Source organism: Rhinopithecus bieti, unplaced genomic scaffold (genome assembly GCF_001698545.2).
Source record: "Rhinopithecus bieti isolate Rb0 unplaced genomic scaffold, ASM169854v2 scaffold_33937, whole genome shotgun sequence".
NCBI classification, from domain to species: domain Eukaryota; kingdom Metazoa; phylum Chordata; class Mammalia; order Primates; family Cercopithecidae; genus Rhinopithecus; species Rhinopithecus bieti.
In genome coordinates, this window is record NW_016814873.1 from 1,334,387 (window position 1) to 1,361,607 (window position 27,221).

The following is a 27,221-nucleotide window of genomic DNA, read 5'->3' on the forward strand; positions in this document are numbered from 1 at the left end:
TTTTCTTTTCTTTTTTTTTTTTTTTGAGACGGCGTCTCGCTCTATTACCCAGGATGTAATGCAGGGGTACAATCTCGGCTCACTGCAACCTCCGCTTCTCAGGTTCAAGCAATCCTTCCTGCCTCAGCCTCCCGAGTAACTGAGATTACAGGCGCCCACCACCACACTAGGCTAATTTTTGTATTTTTTTAGTAGAGATGGGGTTTCACCATGTTCGCTAGGCTGGTCTTGAACTCCTGACTTCAGGTGATTCACCTGCCTTGGCCTTCCAATGCTGGGATTATAGCCATGAGCCATCGCACCCGGCCTGCATTTTTCTTGGTAAGGAAATTTACCATCCACCCCTCCCTACCCCCCAAGTCTTCTTGTCCTGTTCCTACAGTAGATGGGTCTCTGAGAAGGGGCCAGAATCTTCCCTTTAGACCCTCAAAGATTTGGAGTGGGTTTTCTTTGCGAGCTTCTCAAAGCCCTTTGAAACCAAGTCCATAGCGCTGGGAGTGAAAGCCAGGCAGTGGTGAGTGGGGACGCTGGCACATTCAGTGGGGAGCAGTCCAGAGTTCCCAAGAGGGACCTAGGGTGCAGTCTAGATGGAAGGCTGGGGATCTGCCTTGAGGCTGCATTTGCATTGAGCGCACCTCACTTTACTTGGGGTATTTTGAAAATGCTGTGGAGATTATGGGGATCAAAGCCCTTCAAAGCTATCCTTGGTGCCAATATTGGTATCCAGGGGAGGGAATCTAGGTATCTGGCTGTCCTGCCCACTGTCCATGCCAGGGGCTTTGCCTACAGTCCCAGGAGGGAGGAGGGAAAAGCAGAGAGCCTGGGAAAGGAGAGGGAAGCAGAGAGGCCCTGGAGCTGGGGGAAAGGAGGGTCATTGGTATTCTGGGCACTGAGGAGTTCCTGGCTGGGCAGCACTCAAGGCCCACCCCCTGGCATCAGGCTGCACATTCAGCATCCACAGCCCTGGCCAGTAGGCCTTCTGGGCTCCCAGCAACGCCTGAATTTTGCACATTGGTTTGCATGACTGGTAATGTCCCTTCACAGTGCCACCCGCACCCCACCCCCACCCCAGGTCTAGAGATTTCCTGACTTGCTTTGCTTAACCCATGATTCTACTGTCTAACCTCCATCCTTCCAGCTGCAAAGTCAACTCCTCCTCTGTGCAGGGAGTGGGAGCACCACAGGAGCCAAAGCCCAATCATAGCTGCCTCCAGGGAGGTAGCTACGGTCATTTGCACTCCATTCTGCCTCCAGAAAAGAGTTTCCCATTTTTATTAGGGAGGGTGCCTCTTTTCAGGAGCAAAGCCCCCATTCTCCCTTCATCCACTTCCTACGTCTAATTGAATCCCTCCTCCTTCTTCTTTGACCAACGAGAAATCCCTCCGGTTGTCCAACTTCCAGCTCTCCAGCTGCAACATCGTCATCCTCTAGCTCAGCGAACGCTCCCTCCCCGCCCCTCCTGCCACCCCGCCCCCCGCCCCAAGCCCTGGGCTTCTCATCCGATCCGGCTGAAATGATGTCCTACTTCGCTCGTCCTTGCTTTCCGCCGCGTGCCGCCGGGAGCCAAACGCAAAGAAGGGCAGGCGGGTCCCGTACTGTCCCGAAGCCCCGGCGCTCCCGGACCAGGGGGCGGGGGTGGCCGGGGAAGGGGGGCGGGGGGAAGAAAGGGGTTTTGTGCGGTGCCGGGAGGGCCGGCGCCCTCTTCCGAATGTCCTGCGGCCCCAGCCTCTTCTTGAGCTAGCGCAGTCCCCGCCGCAGTCTCAGCTGCAGCTGCAGGACCCGGACGTAGACCCGGAGGAGACCCCCGGAGGAGGCTACAAACTTCTCAGTGCCGCGCCCCAACCCCAGCCCTGGGTAGGTGAGTGCCTCCGCAGCCCCGCCGCCCGCCCTGGGGTCGGGGACAGAGAGAAGGGAGTGCCCGCCTGGTCTGCAACCCCGGCCTGTCAGCCCTTGCCTTGAGGCTCTGGGGCACCCAACTCGTCGACTCCTGACACCGCAGCGGGGTAGGCTGCCGGACAGCCCCGAGCTCCCGCAGCTGCTGTTGCCATCTCTGATCTACACGCTGTCAGCTCTGCCAGTGGCAGCCCCCCTGCTGCTTGCAGTCTGATCAGCAACTCCTCGGGTCCTCACGTCTTCCCTGCTTCGCGCTCCAGTCCCAGCGCTGCCCCCTAGATTTCCGACCTTGTCCCAGGCAGGGCGGTAGCGGTCGGGATCATTCCCTGCCTCCGTTCCCCACGCGCAGGCAGCTCCAGGAGCAGCGGCCAGCAACCCTTCTGGGGACACCTTACTGTAGTCCGGCAGGACAGCTGATCAGAGCCTCTCTAGGGGGTAGTCGGGGTGCCCATTTCGGCTGGAATCCCAGCTCGGTTCCTTGCTCTGTGACCTTGGGGTAGTTAGTTGACTTCCCTGAACCTCGGGTTCCTCATCGGTGTAAAGAGCAAATTATAAACAATCTTTTTCTCACAGTTGAGGCTATCATCAGGAAGCATTTAGGAGAACTGGCTCAGGTAGACATTAGTAATATTCCAACTATTAGCTGGAATTCCGTTACCAATATTGCATTCCTTCCTAGCACTGCCAGGAAGTCCAATTCCCAGGGGCCTGGGAATTCCCTCTCCCAGGTATTTCCATATCCTGTCAGGTATTCCCCCACCTATTAGAATAGCTCTGCCTACATGGTTCTAATAGGACCAAGAGATTGGCATCAATTCTGAGGGGCACCATTATTATCTGCATTACTTAGATTGCAGATGATAACAGTAAGATCAGGGAAAAGTGTTACTCATAGACCCACCCACAGTATTACCAGTGCCTATGTTGTTATGGCTAACTTTGCTATTTATAACAGCATCATCCACATTTCAGATTCTATACGAGAGGGATCTGCAACAGCTCAGCTGGTGACATTGCTAATAGTATTATCAGTTGTGCTTCCAAAAAAAAGAACTATTTATATGATGATTGCAATTACTCCTACAGGCCCTAAGGCCCCGCTGATATCTTGTAGGCTCATGTTGCTCCTCATGAAGCCGTTAAGGGGGTAGCAGAGAGCTTCCCTCCTGCTATAGCCAAAGCTCTGGCTTCTTGTGCCTCCCTGCTGACCCTGCTGAGTGCGGGAGCTCAGTTCCTGTGGGACAGGCCTTGGCTGCCAGCTGATGGGTGTTCAGCATGGAGGTGGTGGGTGTTGTTAGATGTGTGTACACACGTGCATACCTACACACAGAGAGAGAGAGAGAGAGAGAGAGAGAGAGCGAGCGCCTGGTCTTAACTCTCTGAGTTGGGTCTATGAAGACTGTAAGTGAGATGGACATCCAGGGTCAGACAGAAACGATGTGACAAGAGGAAAGTTTCCTGAACAGCTCAAGCAATTCAAAACAAGGGCAGAGATAAAGAGGCTGGAGCAGAAACAGAGAGGGGGATGTTGTGGCATCAAGGGAAGGGACAGCATGACTACTGAGCTCTCAGGGTTAGAGACGGAGAGGTGTGGCCTGCTCTGGAGGAAGAGAAGACGAAGTGGAGGTGAGTGGTGTGTGGGATAGAGAAGGCCACAGAACCCTGGACCCCTGGGTTCCGAGGCTGGTACCAGATGTGGGGAAGTCTGAGTTTCCTCAGGGCTCCTAGCTGCACCTGGGAGGCTGAGGCCCGAGACTGGAGAGACAGAGCTCTCTGAGAACTGCACGGGGCTGCCCTCTTGGCCTCACTGGTCAGTGATTCCCATTTTGGGGGTCAAGGGTAGGTTGCCCTCCATGTTCCAGAGCAGTTAGGTCCTCATTGGCCTTAGACCCTCTTCTATCACTCTCCCACTGTCAGAACAGAGGTGAAAGAGTGGTACAGGGTGTTGGCCCCAAAGTGACTCCAACTATATGGGTTTCTGGGCCACCTGTCAGAGAGATGGGAGCCAGGTCTGTGAGCAGCTCCAACTCCAGCTCCAGCCCAGAGAGAAGGGAGGGAGGGCACCAGAAGGGGGCCAGGCCCAGGCCCTGGCACAGCTCAGATGCATGGCAAACAGTCTTCCCAGCACCCAGTGGGCACTGGCTGCTCATGCCCAATGGTTCCCACTCCAGCCCCAGAACAGTCCTCCCAAGCACCCCCACGCCTGGAGCTGGTTTCAGCACCTCTAATCTGGCCCCATCAAGAACCTCCTCCCTCTCAAAGGTCAGAGAGAGGCCCTAAACATCTGGTTGTGCCGCTCCTCTCCCAACTCTGACCCTAGGAAATGATACCAAGACACAGTGGGGGAGATGGAGGTTATGATGGCAGGGAGGTGGGAGGATCTGGGAAAAGTAGGAAATTTCCCATCAACTCAGGCTTAGGAAAGTACAGGGGCAGGTATGAAGGCAGAGGCTGACAGGGCAGGGAAGATGGGGGATAAACAGTGGGCCTGGAATGGGAGTGCACAGCCAGTGGAATAAACCTGATTTCTAGGAGTCCTGCCTGTAGTCTAACCTTCAATTCTCTTGCTGCATCATTGGCCTATTCCATGGCAGACCTGGATCTCCATGCTCTTCTAAGTTTAGCCCAACCCTTAAAGATGATGTAACTCTGAGCCTTCTCTCCTGGGAGCACATTGCCCTCGTGCCTGACTTTTCTTTGCTAGGGATCCAGGGTCAGCCCTGTCCTTCTCTGAGCCTGAGTCTCCATTTCTCAGTGTCATGCCACATCCTTTTTATGACAGTGTAAGCGCTTCGAGGAATATTCCGGGTTCTACAGCTTCTGATAGCCAGGGGTAGGAAGGGGTAGCCCCTCCCATTTATTCTCACCCCCCTTAGTCCACCCTCCAGCCCAAGCCTTTCACAAAAGGTAGGGTGGGGGAAGGGAGGGGCTGGACGGAGGCCAGACTGGCAGAGACAGGGGCTTTGTCCCAACTGATTTCTGAGCCAAGAGTTCCGGTGGGAAAGCCCGTGCCAGGCAGAAAGGAGAGGCTGGGAAGAAGGGAGGAGGCAGCCAAGGAAGGGGGATGGAGAATGTTGGGGAGTAAAGAGAAGAATTTCCTTACAAATAACGGTGGGGAGGAGGTAGAGGAGATGGTGAGCTCAGGAGAAGTTGTGCTTACTTGTGTTCAGTCTAGAAGGCCCTCCTGGAAAAGGCCAGGTGGGTATGGTGTCCATGGAGGCAGGGACAGTCTAGAAGGCAGGAAAGGCTAGAGAGGCACTATGGGAGAAGGCTCTGGGTTCAAGGAAGGAGTCTGGCACTGGGAGGAGCAGACGGAATTCTGAGTATAATAGCACCCACCATTCATGCTATATACTGAGCTCCTACTGTGTGCCTGGTGCTATACATTTGTGCAGGAGTTTTAAGATACAAAACACTCTCAAAGCACGTGGTTCCATTACAACTCATGAGGTAGTAATGATGATGCTCTTTTATAAATAAGAAAATAAAGGCCCAGAGAAGGTAAGGAGCTGGCTTAGGTCACACAGAGAGTTGACTAGGACTCAGGTCTTGGTTCTGAGAAGGAATCCCTAGGTGGAAAGATGGGGATCAGAAACAGAGAGTCCCTGGTGATGTGAAGGTAGGGGAATTCTGGAGCCAGGATATGTATGAACCCACATGAGTGTAGTAGGGAGCCGGGGGAAGTCCATCTTGAAGTCTAACCCCATCTTTCCTTCTCGTGTCCTTCTGTCAGCCTGCAGCATGGCCCAGCTACTCCTGCCCCTGCTGGCAGCCCTGGTCCTGGCCCAGGCTCCTGCAGCTTTAGCAGATGTTCTGGAAGGAGACAGCTCAGGTAAGCAACCCCACTTGGGGTCACCATCTCTGTCTTGTTCAGTCCTAACCAACTGCTTCCAGGCTTAGGGGCCCCAAGAAGAGAAAGAATTGGGAGGGCTGTGGGGAAGGGTCCAGGCTGGAACACTTGGAAATAAAGGCTGAGCTGTGAGCATCTGGTAGATTGGAGAAATCATGGGGCAGGACTAGCGAGGGGCACTGGGTGCAAGGCTTTGGGTCCCTAAGGTGGAGGATAGGGGATCCTGGAGCTAGCAGGTGGGAAAGGGGTGGAACTAGGAGAAACCCTGAAGGAGGCCCTAAAGGGAGTAGACCGGGAAACTGGGCTGGAGGACTCAGGGGGCGAGGTTGGAGGACCCTGGGGTGTGGTCTAGGAATTTTGGAGAGGAAGTGGAACACTTTGAGAGCAGGGCAAGGAATCTGGGGGGCAGAGTTGACTGGGAGACTTTGGGGGATGGGTTTGGAGACCCGGATGGTCCTGGAGGACCCAGAGGTAGGTCTGCAGGACCCTGGCCCCTGGTTCTAGAGGGGCCCGGGAATCCTGGGGCTGGAAGGAGGGATCCTGGATCGGGGCTTGGAGCCCACCGGGTGGGACTCTGAGGGTCTACAGCATTAAGTTCCAGCCGGCTCCACCCGTTCACAGAGGACCGCGCCTTTCGCGTGCGCATCTCCGGCCACGCGCCACTGCAGGGCGTGCTCGGTGGCGCCCTCACCATCCCGTGCCACGTCCACTACCTGCGGCCGCCGCCGAGCCGCCGGGCCGTGCTGGGATCTCCGCGGGTCAAGTGGACTTTCCTGTCTGGGGGCCGGGAGGCAGAGGTGCTGGTGGCGCGGGGAGTTCGCGTCAAGGTGAATGAGGCCTACCGGTTCCGCGTGGCACTGCCTGCGTACCCAGCGTCGCTCACCGATGTCTCCCTGGCGCTGAGCGAGCTGCGCCCCAACGACTCAGGCATCTATCGCTGCGAGGTCCAGCACGGCATCGATGACAGCAGCGACGCTGTGGAGGTCAAGGTGAAAGGTGAGAGGGCAGGGAGGTTCCCAGAGGGAGGGAGGGAAGGAAGGGAGGAGTCTTGCCCTCGGGGAGCCCACAGTGTGAGAGGAAAGCAAACGTAGCTGGAAGGCGCAGCCTGGGTTGGAAAAAGAGTGAGGAGACACAGGCCTCCTTTCTCTCTTCAGGTGGAGGAAATTCTCCCCACCATCTAACTTAAGTCCCTCATGCTGTAGAGTGAGCACAATTGAACTTTACCCCTGTGTACAGAGGAGTGACAAGGAGGGTGAGGGGAGGCCAGTGTGCTGGGTGCTCACCTGGCTCAGGGGTCCTCTCTGCCCCACAGGGGTCGTCTTTCTCTACCGAGAGGGCTCTGCCCGCTACGCTTTCTCCTTTGTTGGGGCCCAGGAAGCCTGTGCCCGCATTGGAGCCCACATCGCCACCCCGGAGCAGCTCTATGCCGCCTACCTTGGGGGCTATGAGCAATGTGATGCTGGCTGGCTGTCGGATCAGACCGTGAGGTGGGCAGGGGCTGTGGACTGGGGCTTCTATTTGCCCCTGAGGTGGCCATGGCCCCTCTTCTGCTGGGTGCTGCCTGGTGCGTCAGGCTGGGCACGCAGGGCTCTTTGCCTCTGGGGGATGAGGCTGGTCTGAGGGGGGGAGGTGAGGACCGTGAGCATGTGCATCCCTGTAGAGCTAGGAGGACAGCGAGCTGTCAGCAAGTGGCTGCACTGTGGTGGCAGTGGAATTCAATAGAGTCAATATGGGCTGGCTCCCTGGTGAAAGCATCTGTACTAAGTGATTCTGTCCTTCCTCCCCAGGTATCCCATCCAGACCCCACGAGAGGCCTGTTACGGAGATATGGATGGCTTCCCTGGGGTCCGGAACTATGGTGTGGTGGACCCGGATGACCTCTATGATGTCTACTGTTATGCTGAAGACCTAAATGGTGATTAGGAGTGAGAGGTTCCCAGGGGACAATCTCCTACCCCCCCATGCTGCCCATAGGTCCTCCTGGGGCCTCGGCAGGACTTTACTATCCCTCCTGAGTTTAAGGATGCAAGCAGGAGTAAGGAGAAAATTGATGTCCTTCTCTCCAAACACTGTCAGAGGCAAGCTCATGACCAAAGTCTCAGCCAGGTGGCAGGATACCGAGTTTAACTCATCTACCACCTGCTGGGTGGACTCTGTGCATGGCTTTGCAGAATGAGAAGTTTGGGCCCCATCTCTTTGAGCTCTAATGTCCATCTTGAGGTTCTATTCCGATTTTGATCCTAGAGTAGTTGACTCCCTGCCACAGATGAGGGAACTGGAGAAGCTTGCCCAGGGTTCCCATGGGAGACCAGAGTGGAAGGCGCTACCAGCTGCCTGGTGACCCAGTCTTCTCTTCTCCACCTAGGAGAACTGTTCCTGGGTGACCCTCCAGAAAAGCTGACATTGGAGGAAGCACGGGCGTACTGCCAGGAGCGGGGTGCAGAGATTGCCACCACGGGCCAGCTGTATGCCGCCTGGGATGGTGGCCTGGACCGCTGCAGCCCAGGGTGGCTGGCTGATGGCAGTGTGCGCTACCCCATTGTCACACCCAGCCAGCGCTGTGGTGGGGGCTTGCCTGGTGTCAAGACTCTCTTCCTCTTCCCCAACCAGACTGGCTTCCCCAATAAGCACAGCCGCTTCAACGTCTACTGCTTCCGAGGTGAGCCCACCTCCCTGCAGAAGCTGAGACCAATCTCAGAAAGGCAAAGTTGAGCCCTAAAAATCCTACCCTAGTCTGATCAGTTTAGCTCAGGGCTTTGCCATTTACCTGAAGGGGTCGTGGGTGAAGTCCAGTTTGTCATCTAGGGTTCTAAATCTGGGCATGCCCTCTGGTGTGGTGTCTGTCAGCTGTTTGGCCCAAGGGGTGGTCACCTTTTGGCCTCTCCTTATCTGCCTTCCCACCAGTAGTCCATGCCTTATGTGCTCCAGCTGGGCTGCTGAATAAGCTCCCATTTCCTGCCAGCTTATTGGCAGAACAGAGTTGACCAACATTCTGTGAAATCAATGAGTAATCTGCTCAAGTTCTTCCAGTCAACAACCAAATGCCCTCAGGAGCCCTCTGGAGGATTTCCAGAAACTACAGCTTAAGAAGGTGTCAGATCTTTAACTACCAAATACTGGTGGATGGACTCAATTCCCCCTAAAGGGAGCAGAACCTTAAGCACAGTTGGGAATAGAGATAGCTTTCTGCCCACGTCTTATGGTTTGTTTTTGGGTTTTTTTGAGACAGGGTCTCACTCTGTCCCCCCAGGCTGGAGTGCAGTGGTGCGATCATGGTTCACTGTAGCCTCAACCTCCCCGGGCTCAAGGGATCCTTCCATGTCAACCTCCGGAGTAGGGGGGACCACAGATATATGCCACCATGTCTAGCAAATTTTTGTAGAGATGGAGTTTCATGCCCGGGCTGGTCTTGAACTCCTGGGCTCAAGCAATCTGCCTACCTTGGACTCCTGAAGTGCTGGGATTTATAGGTGTGAGCCACTGCATCCAAACCTGCCCATATCTTATGTTGGGAGCTGAGGGGGAGGCAGTTTCTGGGACCCTCAGAGGCAAAAGACCCAGGCCAAGGGTAACTGACAATAAGAGAGGCATTGCCATGGGGTGTCTAGGTCCTTCCCCAGTTGTAAGCCTGAAATGCTGTTACAAGAGCTGGAAGCAGAAACAGAAGGAGCAGACACAGCCTTCACCCTAAGGGAGCACTTGGTCTGAAGGATGAAGACACAGCTTTTGCCATGGGAACCCCCATTCAAAGGGAAGACAAGATGCCTCACTCCTGGGATGAGGAGAGACTGAGAGAAAAGCATTACTTCCATTGGGACAGATCTGTGGACATATCTGGCTGGGGGCTGGGGAGGGGTGGGCAAGTAAAAGTCCATAGGAAGACAGGTCCATCTGAAAAGACCTCCTGGAACAAGGGTGGTAGTAGTAGTAGTAGTAGTAGTAGTAGTAGTAGTAGTAGTAGTAGTCATAGTAGTAGTAATAGCTAAAACTTCTGTGTACTGGCTATGATTGTGTGCCAGGCCAAGCACTGTTTTGGAAAGAAATGGTCTGGATCATGAGGAGGGTCAGGGGAGCGGGAATATGACTACAGTTGAGACTACAATTGGTGGACGACAGAGGCAGCAAGGACACAAGGTCTGGTGAGGAGTAAGGCTCACTGGAGCAGGTGATAAGGGCAGGGACGCACTGTCCTGTCTTGCCTGGCTGAGCACAGACAGCCTTCAGGGCTTTTCTTAGCCCAATTCCACCTTCACTTCATTGGTGTTCTGCTCTTCGCTCCCTTCCCCAGAGGACAAGTAAACCATTCTAAACTTCTGGTTATTTGAAGGGAGTAGGTCCCAGAAGGAGGTGGCCTTTTCCCTTGCCTACCTGCCCCACCACTGAGATCCTCAGGTGGTGTCTGAAGTTATTCCTGCACTCTGCCCTCCAGCTACCCTGAGGGAATGACAAGCCTCTCCCCTCCTATTTCAAGAATTTTGGAGGCTGGGTGCAGTGGCTCACGCCTGTAATCCCAGCACTTTGGGAGGCCAAGGTGGGTGGACCACTTGAGGCCAGGAGTTCGAGATCAGTCTGGCAAACATGGTGAAACCCTGTCTCTACTAAAAATACAAAAATTAGCTGGTAGTGGTGACGCATGCCTGTAGTCCCAGCTACTCGGGAGGCTGAGACAGGAGAGTCACTTGAATCCAGGAGGCAGAGGTTGCAGTGAGCTGGGATTGTGCCACTGCACTCCAGCCTGGGTGACAGAACGAGACTCTGTCTAAAAAATAAAAGAATTTGGGGATGGCTGGGACCCCTCACACCTTGTCCCAAGCCCAAGATCCCAAGGTGCTAAAGCTGTTTCATCCATCTTGCTGGCTCCAGCCCCTCCCGCTAGGGAATATCTCTCACTTGAACCTTTCCTGACCACTCCAAAGTAGTACTTTCCATCATTCTATCTTCTAACTCTGCTTAAGTGTTCTTTATCTTGTAACATTATAATATATGTTTGTTTGTCATCTGTTCTAGAATATAATTTCCCTTGAGGGTAGGAGGTTTGCTGTTTTGTTCTACACTGTATCCTCAGTGCCCAGGAGAATGCTTGGCAGGACACACAGTAGGCACTTGATGAATGCTTGAGAAATGAGTGATGAAGTTCTGGGATGCTCCCTGCGCCCCAGTAGGTGCTCCACTGGGAAGATGTGAGAGAATTGAGAGAATTCCATGGTGCAGGTTGTGACCTGGGAGGGCAGAGCTACCTATTCAGCCTCGCATCAATACTTTCCTCCTGCCACAGACTCGGCCCAGCCTTCTGCCATTCCTGAGGCCTCCAACACAGCCTCCGACCCAGCCTCTGATGGACTAGAGGCCATCATCACAGTGACAGAGACCCTGGAGGAACTGCAGCTGCCTCAGGAAGCCATGGAGAGCGAATCCCGTGGGGCCATCTACTCCATCCCCATCATGGAAGATGGAGGAGGTGGAAGCTCCACTCCAGAAGACCCAGCAGAGGCCCCTAGGACAGTCCTAGGTAACTCGAATCCCTTACCCTAAGGACGTCTTGATTGAAAGAAGTTGGGGGCAGAAGAGGCAAGCCTAGGTTAATGCTCGAGTCATGGATGGCATGACTCTGCCCTGTCCTTGCTCAGCAGCTCAGGGGTGCAGGGCACCTTTCCTGTCCCTCTCCCAACTTTTGCTTTTCCAGTAAATTCCACCCCCAAATCTATGGAGCTAGAGATGCTTGCACTAAGGAGCTGCGCCCTGGAAAGGCGGGGCCTCTCTTCTTTGGTCCCCCTTCCACCTCACACACCCAAAACAGACTAGAGTTTTGACAGAGTAGGAGGGAGATGCAATGATCATGTTCTCCGGGGCTAATGATGGCTCACAGAGCCTTCTCAAGTGTTGCCTCAACAATGTAGCTGGGGTCAAGTTCTTCCAGTGTGGAGCAAGGATCACCTGTCCTCAGGGCGGGCTCTTCCCTATTCCCCAGGGCTCACCCTCCCCAGCCCCCCTTTTCTCCCCTTCCCTTTTCTCTTTCGGTCCTCGGGCGGGCGCTGTCCCTGGTGCTGAACCGTTTGTGCTTTGCCTAGAATTTGAAACGCAATCCATGGTACCACCCACGGTGTTCTCAGAAGAGGAAGGCAAGGCACTGGAGAAAGAAGAGAAATATGAAGATGAAGAAGAGAAAGAGGAAGAAGAAGAGGAGGAAGAGGTGGAGGATGAGGCTCTGTGGTCATGGCCCAGCGAGTTCAACAGCCCGGGCCCTGAGGTCTCTCTCCCCACTGAGCCAGCAGCCCAGGAGGAGTCACTCTCCCAGGCGCCAGCAAGGGCAGTCCTGCAGCCTGGTGTATCACCACTTCCTGATGGAGAGTCAGAAACTCCCAGGCCTCCAAGGGTCCATGGACCACCTACTGAGACTCTGCCCACTCCCAGGGAGAGGAACCTAGCATCCCCATCACCTTCCACTCTGGCTGGGGCAAGAGAGGTGGGGGAGGAAACCGGTGGTCCTGAGCTATCTGGGGTCCCTCGAGGAGAGAGCGAGGAGACAGGAAGCTCTGAGGGTGCCCCTTCCCTGCTTCCAGCCACACGGGCCCCTGAGGGTACCAGGGAGCTGGAGGCCCCCTCTGAAGATAATTCTGGAAGAACTGCCCCGGCAGGGACCTCAGTGCAGGCCCAGCCAGTGCTGCCCACTGACAGCGCCAGCCGAGGTGGAGTGGCCGTGGTCCCCGCATCAGGTAATTCTGCCCAAGGCTCAACTGCCCTCTCTACCCTACTCCTTTTCCTCCCCCTGCAGCTCTGGGTCACCTGACCTGTAGTCCTTTAACCCACTCTCATCCCAAACTCTCCTGTCCTTTGCCTTCATTCTCTTACCCACCTTTACCTATGGGTCTCCAATCTCGGATACCCACCTTGTGACTTCCATCCCAGCTCTCCGAGTCTTCACCCTGTGACCCCAGCCCTGCCACTGACCATCTGTGACCCTTCCTTGCCATTGGGCCCTCCACCTGTGGCTCACATCTCACCAGTCCCACAGAGCATCCTCAGGCCTCTCCAGGGGTCCTCATCACCTATTGCAGTCTTCAGGGCTCAGCCTATTTTCCACTACTCCCTTCCTCCTCCTGTGTGCCATCCCCTTTAGCTGCCTCCCATTGATCTCAGGGAAGCCTGGGAGTCCCTTCCCCACCTTCCAACCTCTGGAGTCCAGGAGAACCCGTACCCCAACAGAGCCTTAAGCAACTACTTCTGTGAAGTATTTTTTGACTGTTTCATGGAAAACAAGCCTTGGAAATAAATCTCTATTAAACCGCTTTGTAACCAAGCTCTGGTACCCTCTGTCTCCATCTCCTGCTGTCCACCCCTCTCATTCCATGGGTCTGTGTCATGGGGAGCACTTGGATGCTTCTTCTCTGGCTCCATGTCTCTCCCTCTGTGTGTGTGTGTCTTGGCCTCATTTTTCATTTTCAACTTCTCCCCTTGTCTGTCCTGGCAGTCTAACAGCCCTCATTGTTCCCCCAGCCTCTCCTTCTCAGGCCTGTCTACACTTTCCTTCCTGGCTGCTGAAATTCCAAAATGTGACTGTACACATTACCCCTGGAGAAGTCATCATCCATAGTCTGAGGCAGTACTGGGAGTTGCAGTCCCTCACTCCTGATGAGGAGAAACCCCTGCAGCCCGGGGTGCATGGGTTGTGCATTTATATTCACTTCCAGTCCATCTTGGTGGTGCCAAGTGTCATAGTAACTGAGGGAACTGAGGGTCTCTCAGCATAGAGGCAGTTCCCTGGCATTCAGGTGCCCTCACCCTTATCCCCCAGCCCTGCATCTCAGCAGGGGGTGGTGTCTAACGCTCATCCCACTACCTACAGCTTTCCTGTTCTCCACTAACTCCTGCACTAATGACCATTCCCTACTCTCCAGAAGGAATGGCTTCACCCTCCCCAAACCCAAAGGGTCTCAAAGTACCTAATGCTGGAGAAGACACAGATCGAAGAGCAAGTGATGGAGAGTGCGAAGGAAGGAGTCAGGTTCTGGGGTCTGAGAAAAGCCCTCCCTACTCAAGAAGGCTAAGATTCCCAGTGGAAGTCCCTGGGGAAGGCTGGGATTCCCTCAGCCCTAGGACCCCTGTCTTAGATGGATCACATCCTGTGTCCCATCCAGGCTTACCCATGTCAACTGTTAGGTCCTTGTAAATTGGCCTTGGAGTTCAGCCCTATGGGGAATAGGGAGGGGGTTTGGTGGGAAAAGGAGCACAACTGGAAGTATCTACAGTATCTTAGTTCCCCCACCTGGAGGGTAAGTGGGAGGTCTCCTTGACTGCTGTTTCAGTGGAAAGAAAGAGAAAACTTTCTGGTTGTGCAGAGTAGTTGTCCCCAAAAAGGGAGAGGGAAGATGACAAGAAGAAGAGTTCTTCACCCGATTCTGCCTGTGCTGGGTTCAGGTTCTGTAGCCCACAGCCAAGGGGAGGGACCCATGGCCTGGGTAGGGGACCAAAGACCAAGTTTGAGAGCCTCTGTCCCCCAGGGTTGGAGGGTTGAATGGGAAGGAGCAGAAAGGACAATAGGAGGGACAGGAAAGTGTGAGAAATGGGACGAAGTTCAGGATTCTACCCTCTGTGGGGCCTGGTGCTTAACGGGTTAAATGAAATACCTCTTCCTCTGGGGTTGGGAGGTGGGCAGCACTACCAGCTGGGAAGAAACTATTGGCAGGAGGGAAGATGACAGGAGGAGTGGTGCTGGAAAAGCTGATTCATTTCACCCAAAAACAGCTAGGTCATCCCAGCAAAATTCTCTGAATCGACTCCAGCTTCTCCTCTCTCCACCCCTACTGATTCCCACCAGGCAGTCGGATCTGTGGCCAGGCCAGCGTAAAGCATTGTGGGCCTTGGCCATGGCTTCCAGAGGTGGATGGCAAAGTCTGAAGGGTTCTGCCCTGGAGTGGTTTTGCCTCCCATGGCTGAGGGCCTTGACCTTACCATAGCTGAGGGCCATGACCTACACAGTTGTTCTGTGGAGCCATCTTCCCCTGGGTCATCTGAACCAGAAAGGATTGGAAACTGACAGCTCCTATAGCACCCAAGCACATCCTAAGCACAGCCACATCCTACCCCAGGATCCATAGAAAAAAAGTCCAGTAAAGCAGATGGCTTAGCCAGATGGAGCTAGAGCCAGGCAACAGATTGCAGACCTTCAGGGTAGTGTGTCAGTCTAAGAGGACTGCCTGGAGAACAGGGAGCCAGAAGGAAGGAGTGAGATGGATTCTAGGTTGGAGAACCTGCAGAAGGCCCAAAGTGGAGTTTAGAGAGGGAGTCTGGTAAGTGGAAGAGTCTGTGGATATAAGAAGGGGAGGTGAGATGTTGGGTGATGTTGAGAGAAAGCTGCATGTGTGAGGCCAGTCAGCACTGCAGGACAATGGGAGCTGCTGCAACTTAGTTCCTAAGCCGGGGGAGAAAGGGCAGGGCCTAGAGTGAGGAAAGTGGGCTGGATCTCCACTAACAACTTCTGGGGCTGGCTGACTGCCCAGTGGACAGCAGGAAGAATGGTTAGTATTCACCTGGACTACACCAGTATCAGGTCTCAGGAGCAGTCAAGGGAGACCACCCTCCACTGTTGCTATGGTAATCCTTCTGTTCCCTCCTTCACTTCCATTCATTCCACCTGGACTATACAGAACTGTGCTGGGACCTGGCACAAAGACAAGGGGGTGTGGGACTAAACTCCAAGCCTAGAGAAGGAAAATGACCTGCCCAATATCACACAGAAGCCAGATAAGAGTTTAGAGCTATAACTTTCTGTGCCCAGTATCTTTCTCCATCATGGGGCTGGGTTCTGAGGGCCCTCCTGGCCACTTCTCCCCAGTCCCTTTTGGGCTGGGCTCACACTGGTGGCCACAACAGTGGCTTGCACAAGGCCGAGCCAGTGCTGAAGTGGGGAGCAGGAAGAGGAAAGAAACCCAGAACTCAGGGCTGGGTTGTGACCAGAGACAGTCTCTAGGGAGAACTTTTAGGGTGCTGTTATAGCTTCCAGGACAGAGAGATCAGGGCTGGGGGGCCCTCTGCACCCTTTTCTGGAGAGCTCAGGCTGCAGAGTCGGGCTGTCTCGCTCCCCCGGCCTCACTTCTTTCCCCCCCTCAGGTGACTGTGTCCCCACCCCCTGCCACAATGGTGGGACATGCTTGGAAGAGGAGGAAGGGATCCGCTGCCTATGTCTGCCTGGCTATGGGGGGGACCTGTGCGATGTTGGTGAGTGTTGAGGGACGGGGCACAGGTTTGAAGCCTGGACCCTGCCACAACGTGCTGCTTCTGGAAGGGGGAGGGAGGACATTGGTTTTGGCCTTGTCATTAATGAGTCCCTGTTTTAGGCAAGTTGCATAACTTCTTTGAGTCCTACCCTCAATTTTCTTATCTAAGTGAAGCCAAAATGCCTCTCATAGGGGGTCCATTTGAGACCAGTGCAAAGCATACTCCTGACATTTAATCGGTGGTCAATACATGACAGGCTCCATTCTCCTGGAGAGGAGAGCACTGCTTGTTACGATGGAGACTCAGGCCAGAACTCTATCCCTCACCCTGGTCCCTGTCTCTCATAAAAGACACCAGCGCCCCTGCCCAAGAGCTCCTCTAGGCTCATGCCAGCCCCCTCATTCTCTACTAGCTCTTTGACGTCAACCCCCTTCGCCCCTTAGTCCCGCCCCTCTCGGCCTGCGGTAGTGGAAGGAGACCAGCCCCTTCTAGGGGACCTGGCGCTCTGGGTTTTGATGCCCTAAGATTTCCATCCGTCTGTGCCGCAGGCCTTAGCTTCTGCAACCCGGGCTGGGACGCCTTCCAGGGCGCCTGCTACAAACACTTTTCCACACGAAGGAGCTGGGAGGAGGCAGAGACCCAGTGCCGGATGTACGGCGCGCATCTGGCCAGCATCAGCACGCCCGAGGAACAGGACTTCATCAACAGTGGGCTGGGAACAGGGTGGGAGGGGCCCCCCGCCCGCCATGCGTGCTCTCTCTCACTCGCCTAACCGCTTTCCTCATTAACCCATGCACTCATTCCTTGGTTTTCTCAAGCGTGCATTCCCTCACTCACTCGTTCACTCCCCTTCTCATTCTCTCTCCCTCCTTCCCTAACCCACGCTTAGGCAGTGGCCTTCGGGAACGGAAAGTGGAGGTTCTCGCAGTAGAGTGCGCCTGTGTGGGCCGGGCCGCCGCGCAAGGGGCCGCCGCGCAAGGGGCCGCCTCCAGTCCCTCCAACCTCTCGGCTCTCCGACCTCCGTCGGCCTCCCCCAACTCCAATCTTGTTAAAATTTTACTCTTTTCCAAAACTCCCCTTTTCTAGCCTGGATTCATATCTTCCTTATTTTCCCACCCCCATGCCCCTGCTTTCCATCTGGCCCTTGAGCAGAGACTGGAGGGAGGTAGAAGAACCCGGGAAGGGCGGGTGCTGGATCGCGGGTAAGGGTTTCCCAGGCAGTCACCGCAGACCGCCCGGGAGCGGGGAACGGCCGCCATCTGCTGGCGGTGGCGCTCACTGCACCCCTTCGTCTCCCTAGACCGGTACCGGGAGTACCAGTGGATCGGGCTCAACGATAGGACCATTGAAGGCGACTTCTTGTGGTCGGATGGCGTCCCCCTGGTGAGAGGCCCCAGTCGACCCCCCCGCCGTCTAGCTCACTTCCTCTAAGCACTTCTGTTCCCTACCATCCCCACCCCTCCTGACCCTGCCCCCTTCTTTTTCCAGCCTCCTTCCCTTTCTCGTGCCCTTTACCTCTTTTCCCTGGGCTCTCCTCCCTTCCTTGTGTCCTCTCTCTTCCCTTCTGGCTCCCATTCTCCCTCCCCTAAAGTCCTTGCCCTCTCCTTTCCCCTTCCCCGGGAGGTCCCCTACTCCCTAGCCTCTCTTGGGCCCTGCTCACCCGTCCTCCTCCCCAGATCCTCTAGGCCCTCTCCCGGTGCTCCTGGTGTAGGAGCTCCTCACCACCTCCTCCGTCCCCCCAGCTCTATGAGAACTGGAACCCTGGGCAGCCTGACAGCTACTTCCTGTCTGGAGAGAACTGCGTGGTCATGGTGTGGCATGATCAGGGACAATGGAGTGATGTGCCCTGCAACTACCACCTGTCCTACACCTGCAAGATGGGGCTGGGTGAGGGCAGGCAAAGGAGGGTCCCAGCAAGGAAGTGGAGGGGTGGGTTAGGGGACCAGGGCAACTGATGTTTGGAGACAGAGAGTGCAAGGCTACACAGAGGAGTCAGAACGTGTTCCAGACCATGGGAGAGCTAACAAGTTATATGGGTCCACTCTGAATCCCTAATTTTTTTTGTCATGTTGTGGCCCATTTTTCTCTTCCCCGTGGAGATTCTGGGAACTGTCATCCACAGAGCCAGGCTCCCAGTTCCTAACTGTCTTCCTTTGCAGTGTCCTGTGGGCCGCCACCGGAGCTGCCCCTGGCTCAAGTGTTTGGCCGCCCACGGCTGCGCTATGAGGTGGACACAGTGCTTCGCTACCGGTGCCGGGAAGGACTGGCCCAGCGCAATCTGCCGCTGATCCGATGCCAAGAGAACGGCCGTTGGGAGGCCCCCCAGATCTCCTGTGTGCCCAGAAGACCTGTGAGTGACAGGAGGAGGCATGTAGGAGTGGGAGACAGTAGCCAACGGTAGCCCTGGGCTCCACTCTCAGTCTTGCCTGTCACTGGCCATGTGACCTTGGAGCAGTCACTGCCCCTCTCTGAGGCAAAGGGGAAAAGGTGGGCTGGAGGCTCTGGGGTTCCTTCAGTGCTGATGTCTGATAACATGCAGCCACATTCTGGGCTCTTATGGGCTGAGCAAGAACATCAGAGGGCAGGCTCTGAGGAGAGGAGGAGGAGGAGCCAGGGTGGAGGGTGAGTGTTTGTCTTCCCCAGGCCCGAGCTCTGCACCCAGAGAGGGACCCAGAAGGACGTCAGGGGAGGCTGCTGGGACGCTGGAAGGCGCTGCTGATCCCCCCTTCCAGCCCCACGCCAGGTCCCTAGGGGGCAAGGCCTTGAACACTGCTGGCCACAGCACTGCCCTGTCACCCAAATTCTCCCTCATACCCTGTGCTCCTGCCACCACAGGATGTGACAACATGACGACGGGTGGCGCTAGAGTCCAGGTGACAGTTCCGGAAGGGGATTCTGGGAAATATCTGGGAGGCTCCAGCCCAGCCCAGGCCCTCTCCCCCTACCCTGGGCACCAGATCTTCCATCAGGGCCGGGGTAAATCCCTAAGTGCCTCAACTGCCCTCTCCCTGGCAGCCATCCTGTCCCCTCCATTTCTCTGGGGAGCACTGTGCCCACTCATTCTGGATTTTCCAAGGGAATGGGCTTGCAGGATGAACTGTCTGTAAAATCAACAGGAAATAAAACTGCCTATGAGCCCAAGCAAGTTGGATGCTTCTGTGTGTATGTCTGTGACAGACAGAGAGAGGTTAGGTTGGGCAGGGCCTCGTAGGATACATAGAGCTTCGGGGTTTATTCGCTTCCAAAGGTCAGAGATGTCCCAAAGATGTCAGCAAGTAGAACAGTGCCAGAATAGCTGCCAGGAAGTACTTATGGAATGAAGGAATGCACAGGTGCTGGGGGACAGCTGGAGTGATGTAGCATGTTTGCAAAGAGATGGAGTGCCCTGAGTGCCTCAGAGTCAAGTGGACGTCAATGAGCTCTGTCCTGGTAGGAAGAAGGGCTGGGGTCCCAGGAGAAGGGCTGGGGTCCCAGAGAGGAAGGCAGAGGTTGGTGCCTTGGTATCCCAGTTCTGAGCTTCCGGAAGGGCCTTCTCTCATGGGAGTGTGAGAGTGAGGGTGATGGGAGAGCTCCGTTGGCACTGCAGCACGTCTGGGGGTTAGGCCGCAGGAAGTTTACGTCCAGCAGAGGAGGCAGAGATGCAAGAAATAGGGAAAGAAGCTAAGGGCCAAGGGGAGGTTCCCAGCCCTGCGGCGGACTGGGCTCCGGAGAATGACCTGGGAGCCCGCACAGGCAGCGGCCAGCAGAGGGCGCCGCGGACCCAGCACGGCGCTCTGAGAGTGCCGTGTAAGCGTGCGCGGAAGGAGACTGGCAGAGGGGTGCGAGGAGCCGCAGGATCCCGCCAGGGGGCGCCGCGGGCTTGCGTCCTGAGGAGGCGGGAGGGGAAGGGGGGTGGTTGGCTATGTGGGGGGTTGGACTTCCGGCCAGGCTTAGCTGGCCCTGGGGGCTGTGAGTCAGCGGAGGTTGAGAGGATGAGGTCACTCTGAGAACTGCAGAGAGAGTGACCCAGCGCCCGCGTGTGTGTGTGTGTGTGTGTGTGTATGTGTGTGCACCCTTTTCCCAGTGCACAGAATTGTTGGTGAAGTGCATATCAGGATGCGGTCTGTCCTCATGATGAGAGGACATTCCTGCAGATCCTCAGGCACACACAGTCACACATAGGCACACATGTGCACACTGTCGTGTGTACACACTCCTGCATGTGCCCACTTAGTTACAGCACATCACCCACAAGGGCAATACTGATTCCTTCTCTGAAGCCAGTGAAATCCAGAGACAGAGAGACAGATCCAGAGGAGCAAAGACTGAGAGTAATACTGGGAGACCCAGAGATAGTGGGCAAGACAGGCAGACACAGGTTCAACACAGCTCTGTGTTGGTGGGAGCTGGGGCTCTCCCAGGCCATCCCTGCCTAGCTCCTGGCCCTTCCCCACGCTATTTCTAAACTTGAAACCAGCTGGTCTCTGATATACCAGTGTGACCTCCCACACCCACCTACCACCACATTCCTTCCTCACCCCAGGCCTCACCTGCCCCACCTTCTGCCCCCCACACAACTCAGCCCTGCGTCGCTAGGGAGCAGGGACTTCTGTTTCTTAAGGAGCTATAGGGAAGAGGATGATTCTGGGGCCAGAGTAGATCCTCACTTTATCCTGTATTACCCTGTGATTGTACAGTCAATGCATTTTTAGGGCTCTCAGGGCATTTAGGTGGAACTGTGAGTGGATGAAGATCAAGGTGGGCCTTTGAAAGTAGGGCCTTAAGGCTGGGGAGGGACAGTGTCTGTCCTTGGGCTCTTAAGGGAGGTCCCCTGAGGTAGAGTTTGATAGTATATTGGATTCCCCAGAGAGCCCATGGTGGTGAGCTGGAAGGGGTTTTGGTTTCCCATCAAGGCATTCTCACCGACTCTCCCTAAGAGCGGCAGGAGGGCTCCGTCATCTTCTCTGATGTATTGATCAGGAGAGCTTCAGAGGTAGACAGGCTGAAGCTGGAATCCTGCCCTGTCCCTGATACCTGCCGGGGTGTTCTGGCGGGGCCCGGAAACGGAAGCCCTCTCCTGGCTTTGTTGGGCTTCCTGGGGAAGGCGGAGCTGGTCCACGGGTGACTCAGCGTCCTGCACAGAGTCCAACCCCTGGCCCAGTCCCTGTGTGTGTGTGCGTGTATGTGTGTGTCCTATCCTGGCCTTGGGCAGGAGGAATTGGCCCCTCATAGAGTGTCAGCCCCATCTTTGGGGATGTGGAGTAGAGGCCACATCTGTGTCTGCCTCTGCTTCCAGGGCACAGCACCAATCTAACGATGTGCTCACCCCTGCCAAGCCCCTGGACGTGTGGTTAAGCGCTCAGCCTCATTCACACATGTCTAAACAGGGGTCCCTTTGCAGAGTTTTCAGTTTCCTGGGAATGAAGGAGATCAGAATGTGTATGGAGAGAAGAGACCCAGCCTGGGTGAGATTTAGGGGCTTGAACATTGCCGAGGGGCCTGGCAGCCTGGTGAGATGGCCTTCCAGAGAGCCCCAACTTATTTGCTAGGGCCTCCAGCTTCCTTCCTTCCAGGCTGCTCTACCACACACCTACCTCCCCATTCCTCCCCCACACTCCCAACTCGCACAGCACTGTCCTGACCTCACTGGGGCCTTTGTCCCAGCTGTGAGGCCCTGTCTGTGGGCCTGTCTCCTGCACAGGGAAAGAAAGAGTCCCATTGTTCCGGCTGCCTGCTGTGACACAGCAGCTCCTAAAGACTTCCAAAAATGCTCAGCCCGTCAGACTCCCGTGGGTGAGTGGACTTTCCCTGGGGGCTGCAGGCAGATCTCTGCCTGGAGTGAGGGCCCAGGTGCTGTCTCTCCCAGCTGTGCAAGTTCTTTCAATCCACAGACTGGAGGTCCTTCCTGAGATCTGACTTCCGCTCTGCATTCTGCAAAGCAGCCTACTTCCTCCTGAGAAGGGAGAACTGAAAGAGGCAGGGGCAGAACATGAGGAAGGAAAGGAAAGAAAGGAAAAAAGGAAGGAAAAAGAAAAGAAAACAGGAGAAAAGGAAGAATGTGAGGAAATTCCCCCCACTGAGAGACTCTAGACTAGTTAATTGTCTGAGTGGGTGGATCTTGTGGCTTCTGTGTTTATTCCCGGATGCTTCTTCCTTAGTATTTAGAGAGCTTGCTAATGGGGAGGCTGTCGACCACAGGACTGGAATATTTAAGGGGGCTAGCCCACAGTCCCCCAGTCCATGGGTTTTTGTTTCATTTTTTTGAGACAGGGTCTCACTTTGTTGCCCAGATTGTAGTGCAGAGGCACGATCTTGGCTTACTGCAAACTCTGCCTCCCAGGCTCAAGTGATTCTCGTGCCTCAGCCTCCTGAGCAGCTGGGACTACAAGGCGCATGCTACCAGGCAGGAAAATTTTTGTTTCTGTTTTTGTAGGAATGAGGTTTCTCCATGTTGTTCAAGGTGGTCTCGAACTACTGGGCTCAAGCGATGCTCCCGCCTCAGCCTCCCAAAGTGCTGGGATTACAGGCATAAGCCACCTCGCCTGCCCTGGCCCATGCTATCTAGACCCCAAGTGGCATCTAGGAATTCCTAGTATCACTGGCAAGGGACATCGCTCTGTGCCTCAGTTTCCCCATCAAGGTGAACCGAAGTTCTCTCTGACATAATTTCCTGGCAAGTGAAAGGAAGAAATCCTGGAGAGACCAAAAGACTCAGAAATTGCGCCAGGCATGGTGGCTCACGCCTGTAATCCCAGCACTTTGGGAGGCCGAGGCGGGTGGATCACAAAGTCAGGAGATCGAGACCATCCTGACTAACACAGTGAAACCCCGTCTCTACCAAAAATACAAAAAAATTAGCCGGGAGTGGTGGTGGGCGCCTGTAGTCCCAGCTACTGTGGAGGCTGAGGCAGGAGAATGGCGTGAACCCAGGAGGCGGAGCTTGCAGTGAGGGGAGATCGCACCACTGCACTCCAGCCTGGGCGACATAGTGAGACGCCGTCTCAAAAAAAAAAAAAAAAAAAAAAAAAAAAAAAAAAAAAAAAAAAAAAAAGACTCAGAACTTGGGAAGGGACCAGGGAGGAGGGAGGAAAGTAGGTAGAAGACAGAAGAGAGGTGAAAATGGGGAGACAGGGAAGGAGAGTTGGGTCCCTGAGTGGCAAATGTCTCTCCTTTGCAAAGAGGATGGAGTCCTGAAGACCCAGGAGGGGGCCAGAGCCAGGGGAGCATTCCCCCACTGTAAAGTCTCCCAGCCACCCTTCCTGGGGCTCTGGGGCCCTGGCACTTGCAAGCAGCTGAGACGGCAGCTGTTGGGAGGGGGTTCCTCGACAGAGGCCTCCTGGCACCTGCCTTGGTTTATTTCTGGAGCCGCAGCTGAGTCATGGGGGTGGGGAGAGTGAATGGGACTGGGGGGAGAGGAGACTGTGACTAGAAGAGAAGGTTGAGGAAGGAAGGGGGCTCTAGGGCCTGAGACTCTGAGACCTAGGGTCCATCCCTTTGGGGCCAGAGCATCAAGTACAGGAGGGACATCCACATTGGAGCCCCTGGAATAGTGGGGCTTGGGGAAGGCTTTGGGGAGTAGGAGGCAGGGCCTTTACCCTTGAAATGTGGGAGAAGAGACAAGCCTGATCTTGGTGTGGGAATGCTGTGTTAGAAAGGCTGAGAGGCCAGTCACAGTGGCTCATGCCTGTAATCTCAGCATTTGGGGAGGCCAAAGCAGGCAGATCACTTGAGCCCAGGAGTTCAAGACCAGCCTAGGTAACATAGCAAGAGCCCATCTCTACTAAAAATACGAAAATTAGCCAGGTCTGGTGGCTTGCGCCTGCAGTCCCAGCAACTTGAGAGGCTGAGGTGGGAGGATCGCTGTTGTGAGCCAAGGAGGCCAAGGCTGCCGTGAAATAGGATAGTGCCACTGCACTCCAGCCTGGGTGACAGACAAGATCTCCATCTCTTAAAAAAAAGAAGAAGAAGAAGGAGAAGGAGAAGGAGAAGGAGAAGAAAAATAAAGAGAGGGGAAAGAGGGCTCCCAGTAGGGAGGTAGATGGGAGACCCCAGTGCCATGAGAGAGGAAAGAGAGAGGGCCACATTTTCCTCTGTGGGCCATTCTTTCTGTCCCCCCCTCTGCTTCTCAGCCAAGCAGCTCCTCCCCTGGTTCAGCCACTTGAGATTCTCATCCTAGTCTTTTTAATGTCAGCCTGTAGATTCAGGAACAGAGTGCCTGAGTCCTTTCTTCAGGTACTCGAGCTGCATTCAAGAAACATCCTGTTTTCCCACCTCTCAGGAAGACCCTCAAGTCTAACTTTTATCTGTCCTGCTGTAGGACCCATCCTGGAACTTAGCTCTCCCCTGTGGGTGGAGCTGGGGGTCCAGTTGGGACCCAGGAGCCTGTGCCCAAGCCCAGAGTTGTCTCGGGTTTCCTGGGCTTAGGTGGGCTTTTTTTCCATCCCTTCTCCCTTCCATGGGCAGCCTCAGAGAGCACATTCCAGCTGAAATTAAATCACATTCCTCTCTCCCTGCTTCATGAGGATGGCATTGCTGACAGCAGCTGTGACACCACAGGGTCAAGTGGCAGCAGCTGGTTCCCCAGGGAGGGGCTGAGAAGGGGGTGAGGAGGGAAGTGGAGGACCAGGGCCTTTCTTTGGAGGCAATAAATGAATTCTGATTCTTTCATCTCAAGAGACCAGAGAAAGAGGCACAGACCCTGCAGTGGCAGGGATCAAGGTTAGACCACAGGATGTCCTAGCTGTGTGGCGCCTCTGGGGATGACCCAGTCCCAGGAAGGCCCCATGGGGGAAGGAGGTGTCCAGCATCTCTTTCTGAGAGGACCCTGGAAGAACGCACTCTCCCCACTCCAGGGCTGGGCTCTCACACAGACATTAAGGCTGAAGGAGCCCTTTAAGAGACCACACTCTGTGCTCCCTTGGCCGAGCCCAACACCTAGGCCTTTGATTTCCTCTGAGACTTTGGTGGCAATGGCGGCAGGAGCAGCAGCAGCAGCAATGGGACAGCATCAGGCTGGCTTGAATGGAGAGCTCAGCCCCTAACCTCACCCTCTGAGGCGCCTCAGCCTGCACAGCCTTATAAGGAAGTGCCCCAAACAAACCGAGGAAGCCACCTCCGGCCCCCAACCCGGCCCCACCCCATCCAAAAGCTATATTTACCCGGAGGAGGCCCCAGAATAACCTCCCACTTGTCCTTGCACTGATTGGAGGGGTGGGGGCAGGGGGGATACTGTCCCTCTGTGCTCCCTCCCCTGGGACTCCACCCTCAGAAGTGTGTCCCGTTGTCTGTCATGGCCATTCATTTATTTAACACGCATTTATTCAGCACCTCCTGGGCTCCCAGGCACTGAGCTAGGCTCTGGGTGATGACCAGGACAAAGGTCTTGCTGTCCCAGAAACTCCCATGATGACAGCATGTCTGAGACCCCGCAGTCCCCTGGTTTTGCTCCTACTCTGGCCTCCTTTTCCAGCTCCTTCCCGGTCATCTCCTCTCTGTCAGGAGCTCCTCTGGAGCTCTGTCCAGGGCTCTCTTCATCTTACATGCTCTCTCGGGGGGATCTCTAGGCCAGCAACCCCCTAATTCTTGTCTCCAACCTGGCCCTCTCTCCTGTGCTCCAGCTCCACGTGTCCACCCACCTCAAGCACCTCCTCCTGGAGGTCTGCTGGACTCTGCCGCTCAGAAAATAGTCCTATGTCTCCCAGCTGCCCAGCCAAAAACCTGGGACCCTCTGCTGCCATATCCCCCTCCCTCCCCTACCATAGATTACCAAGTCCTGAGATTCCCTTTCCTCACGTGTCTCCTCTCCACCACTGCCACTGCCACTGTCTCCTGCCTGCACTATGGCAGTAGCAGCCTCCCTGAAGCCCTCCTGCCCACACCAACCTGTTTTCACGCAGCAGCCAGAGTTTGACTTGAAATGCAAACCTGGGCCGGGGGTGGTGGCTCACGCCCGTAATCCCAGAACTTTGGGAGGCCGAGGCAGGCGGATCACTTGAGGTCAGGAGTTTGAGACTAACCTGGCCATCATGCTGAAACCCCGTCTCTACTATACAAAAATTAGCTGGGTGTGGTGGCAGGTGCCTGTAATCCCAGCTACTCTGGAGGCTGAGGCAGGAGAATCTCTTGAACTGGGGAGGCAGAGGTTGCAGTGAGCCGAGATCGCACCACTGCACTCCAGCCTGGGTGACAGAATGAGACTCCCGTTTCAAAAAACAAGCAAGCAAACAAAAAATAACAAAAATTAGCTGGGCGTGGCCTCGGGCGCCTGTAATCCCAGCTACTTGGGAGGCTGAGGCAAGAGAATTGCTTGAACCGGGGAGGCAGAGATTGGAGTAGCCAAGATCGCATCACTGCACTCCAGCCTGGGTGACAGAATGAAACTCCTTCTCAAAAAAAAAAAAAAAAAAAAAAAAAAAAAAGAAACGCAAACCTGGTCAGGTCACCTCTGCTTGCAACCCTTTAGAAGCTCTCGCTTCAGAATTCACTCATTGCCTCCAAATACGTAGAAGTCTTTATTTCCTGGCTATCTAATAAGACCTCTGTCCCCAAACCCTGACTCTCTCTTCAGTCTCATGATGAACTTTCTCTTCCCTCCTCCACCGTCCAGCACAGGAGCCTTCCTTCTCTTCCTCGGTTGCCCAGGCTTTCTCTTCCTGCTTCTGAACTTTGCACATGCTGTTCCCTCTGACTAGAACACCTTTCCTCCCCCTCCTCCCCAACTGGCCACTCCTGCTCATCTTTCAGGTTCTCAGGAGAGCCTTCCCTGTCTACCCCTCCTGTACGCCCCCATCCCAGGTCAGGCGAGGTCCCCTGCACTCTGCTCCCATAACCTAGGGCACTTCGCTATTTTTGGATATGATTTCCACTCAGAAGCCCTTGTTCAACTGGTAGGTAAAGCTGCCTGAGTGAGGAAGCCCATTGTTCTTTATCTGTGGCTCCCCAGTGCCTGCACAGCACATGGCATGTGGTAGATGCTCAGTAAATAGTTGTTGACAAATGGTGACCACTCCTGTTCTCACCACCAGGAATGTCCCTGTTACTGTCCAACCCTCACTCCTCTTGCTGCATTGACAATCACTTCCAAAGAGAACACGCCTCCCACGACATATCCCCTTAGGGAAGTCCTCGCTTCTACCCTGTTTGAGATTGTTGGCAGCAATGGCCAGTTTGGTAACTCTATACGGGATCAGGAGTCCTGTGGGCAGGGGGGTAGGGTGGGCACCAGGCACAGGGAAGGACTGCTTGGCTAGGCCCCCATCCTCGGCCCTTGCCCAAGCGGAGGTGC

The 27,221-nt window shown here is 55.1% G+C and overlaps 1 protein-coding gene and 1 long non-coding RNA gene across 4 annotated transcripts; one reads left to right on the plus strand and one right to left on the minus strand.

Annotated features, from left to right (window-relative positions):
- The first annotated feature begins 1,533 nt into the window (after positions 1-1,533).
- BCAN (brevican) lies at positions 1,534-19,103 on the plus strand. 3 transcript variants are annotated; one of them, XM_017852566.1, is made up of 14 exons: positions 1,534-1,858; positions 5,627-5,725; positions 6,365-6,739; positions 7,056-7,230; positions 7,531-7,658; positions 8,109-8,402; positions 11,019-11,252; positions 11,812-12,456; positions 15,851-15,958; positions 16,507-16,665; positions 17,259-17,341; positions 17,701-17,845; positions 18,118-18,308; positions 18,602-19,103. In XM_017852566.1, exons 2-14 carry the CDS (start codon positions 5,635-5,637, stop codon positions 18,707-18,709), a joined length of 2,736 nt encoding a protein of 911 aa, XP_017708055.1. In that variant the 5' UTR covers positions 1,534-1,858; positions 5,627-5,634; the 3' UTR covers positions 18,710-19,103. The 3 variants fall into 3 exon arrangements, with proteins under 3 accessions (XP_017708055.1, XP_017708056.1, XP_017708054.1); XM_017852567.1 differs by having other exon boundaries at positions 1,668-1,854; XM_017852565.1 differs by lacking the exon at positions 1,534-1,858 and having other exon boundaries at positions 5,533-5,725.
- On the minus strand, positions 5,340-20,983 carry LOC108515563 (uncharacterized). Its single transcript, XR_001881560.1, has 2 exons — positions 20,861-20,983; positions 5,340-6,718 (listed from the first exon to the last, which is right to left on the minus strand). It is a non-coding gene; the product is annotated as an uncharacterized LOC108515563 (long non-coding RNA).
- Between the last annotated feature and the right edge of the window lie 6,238 nt (positions 20,984-27,221).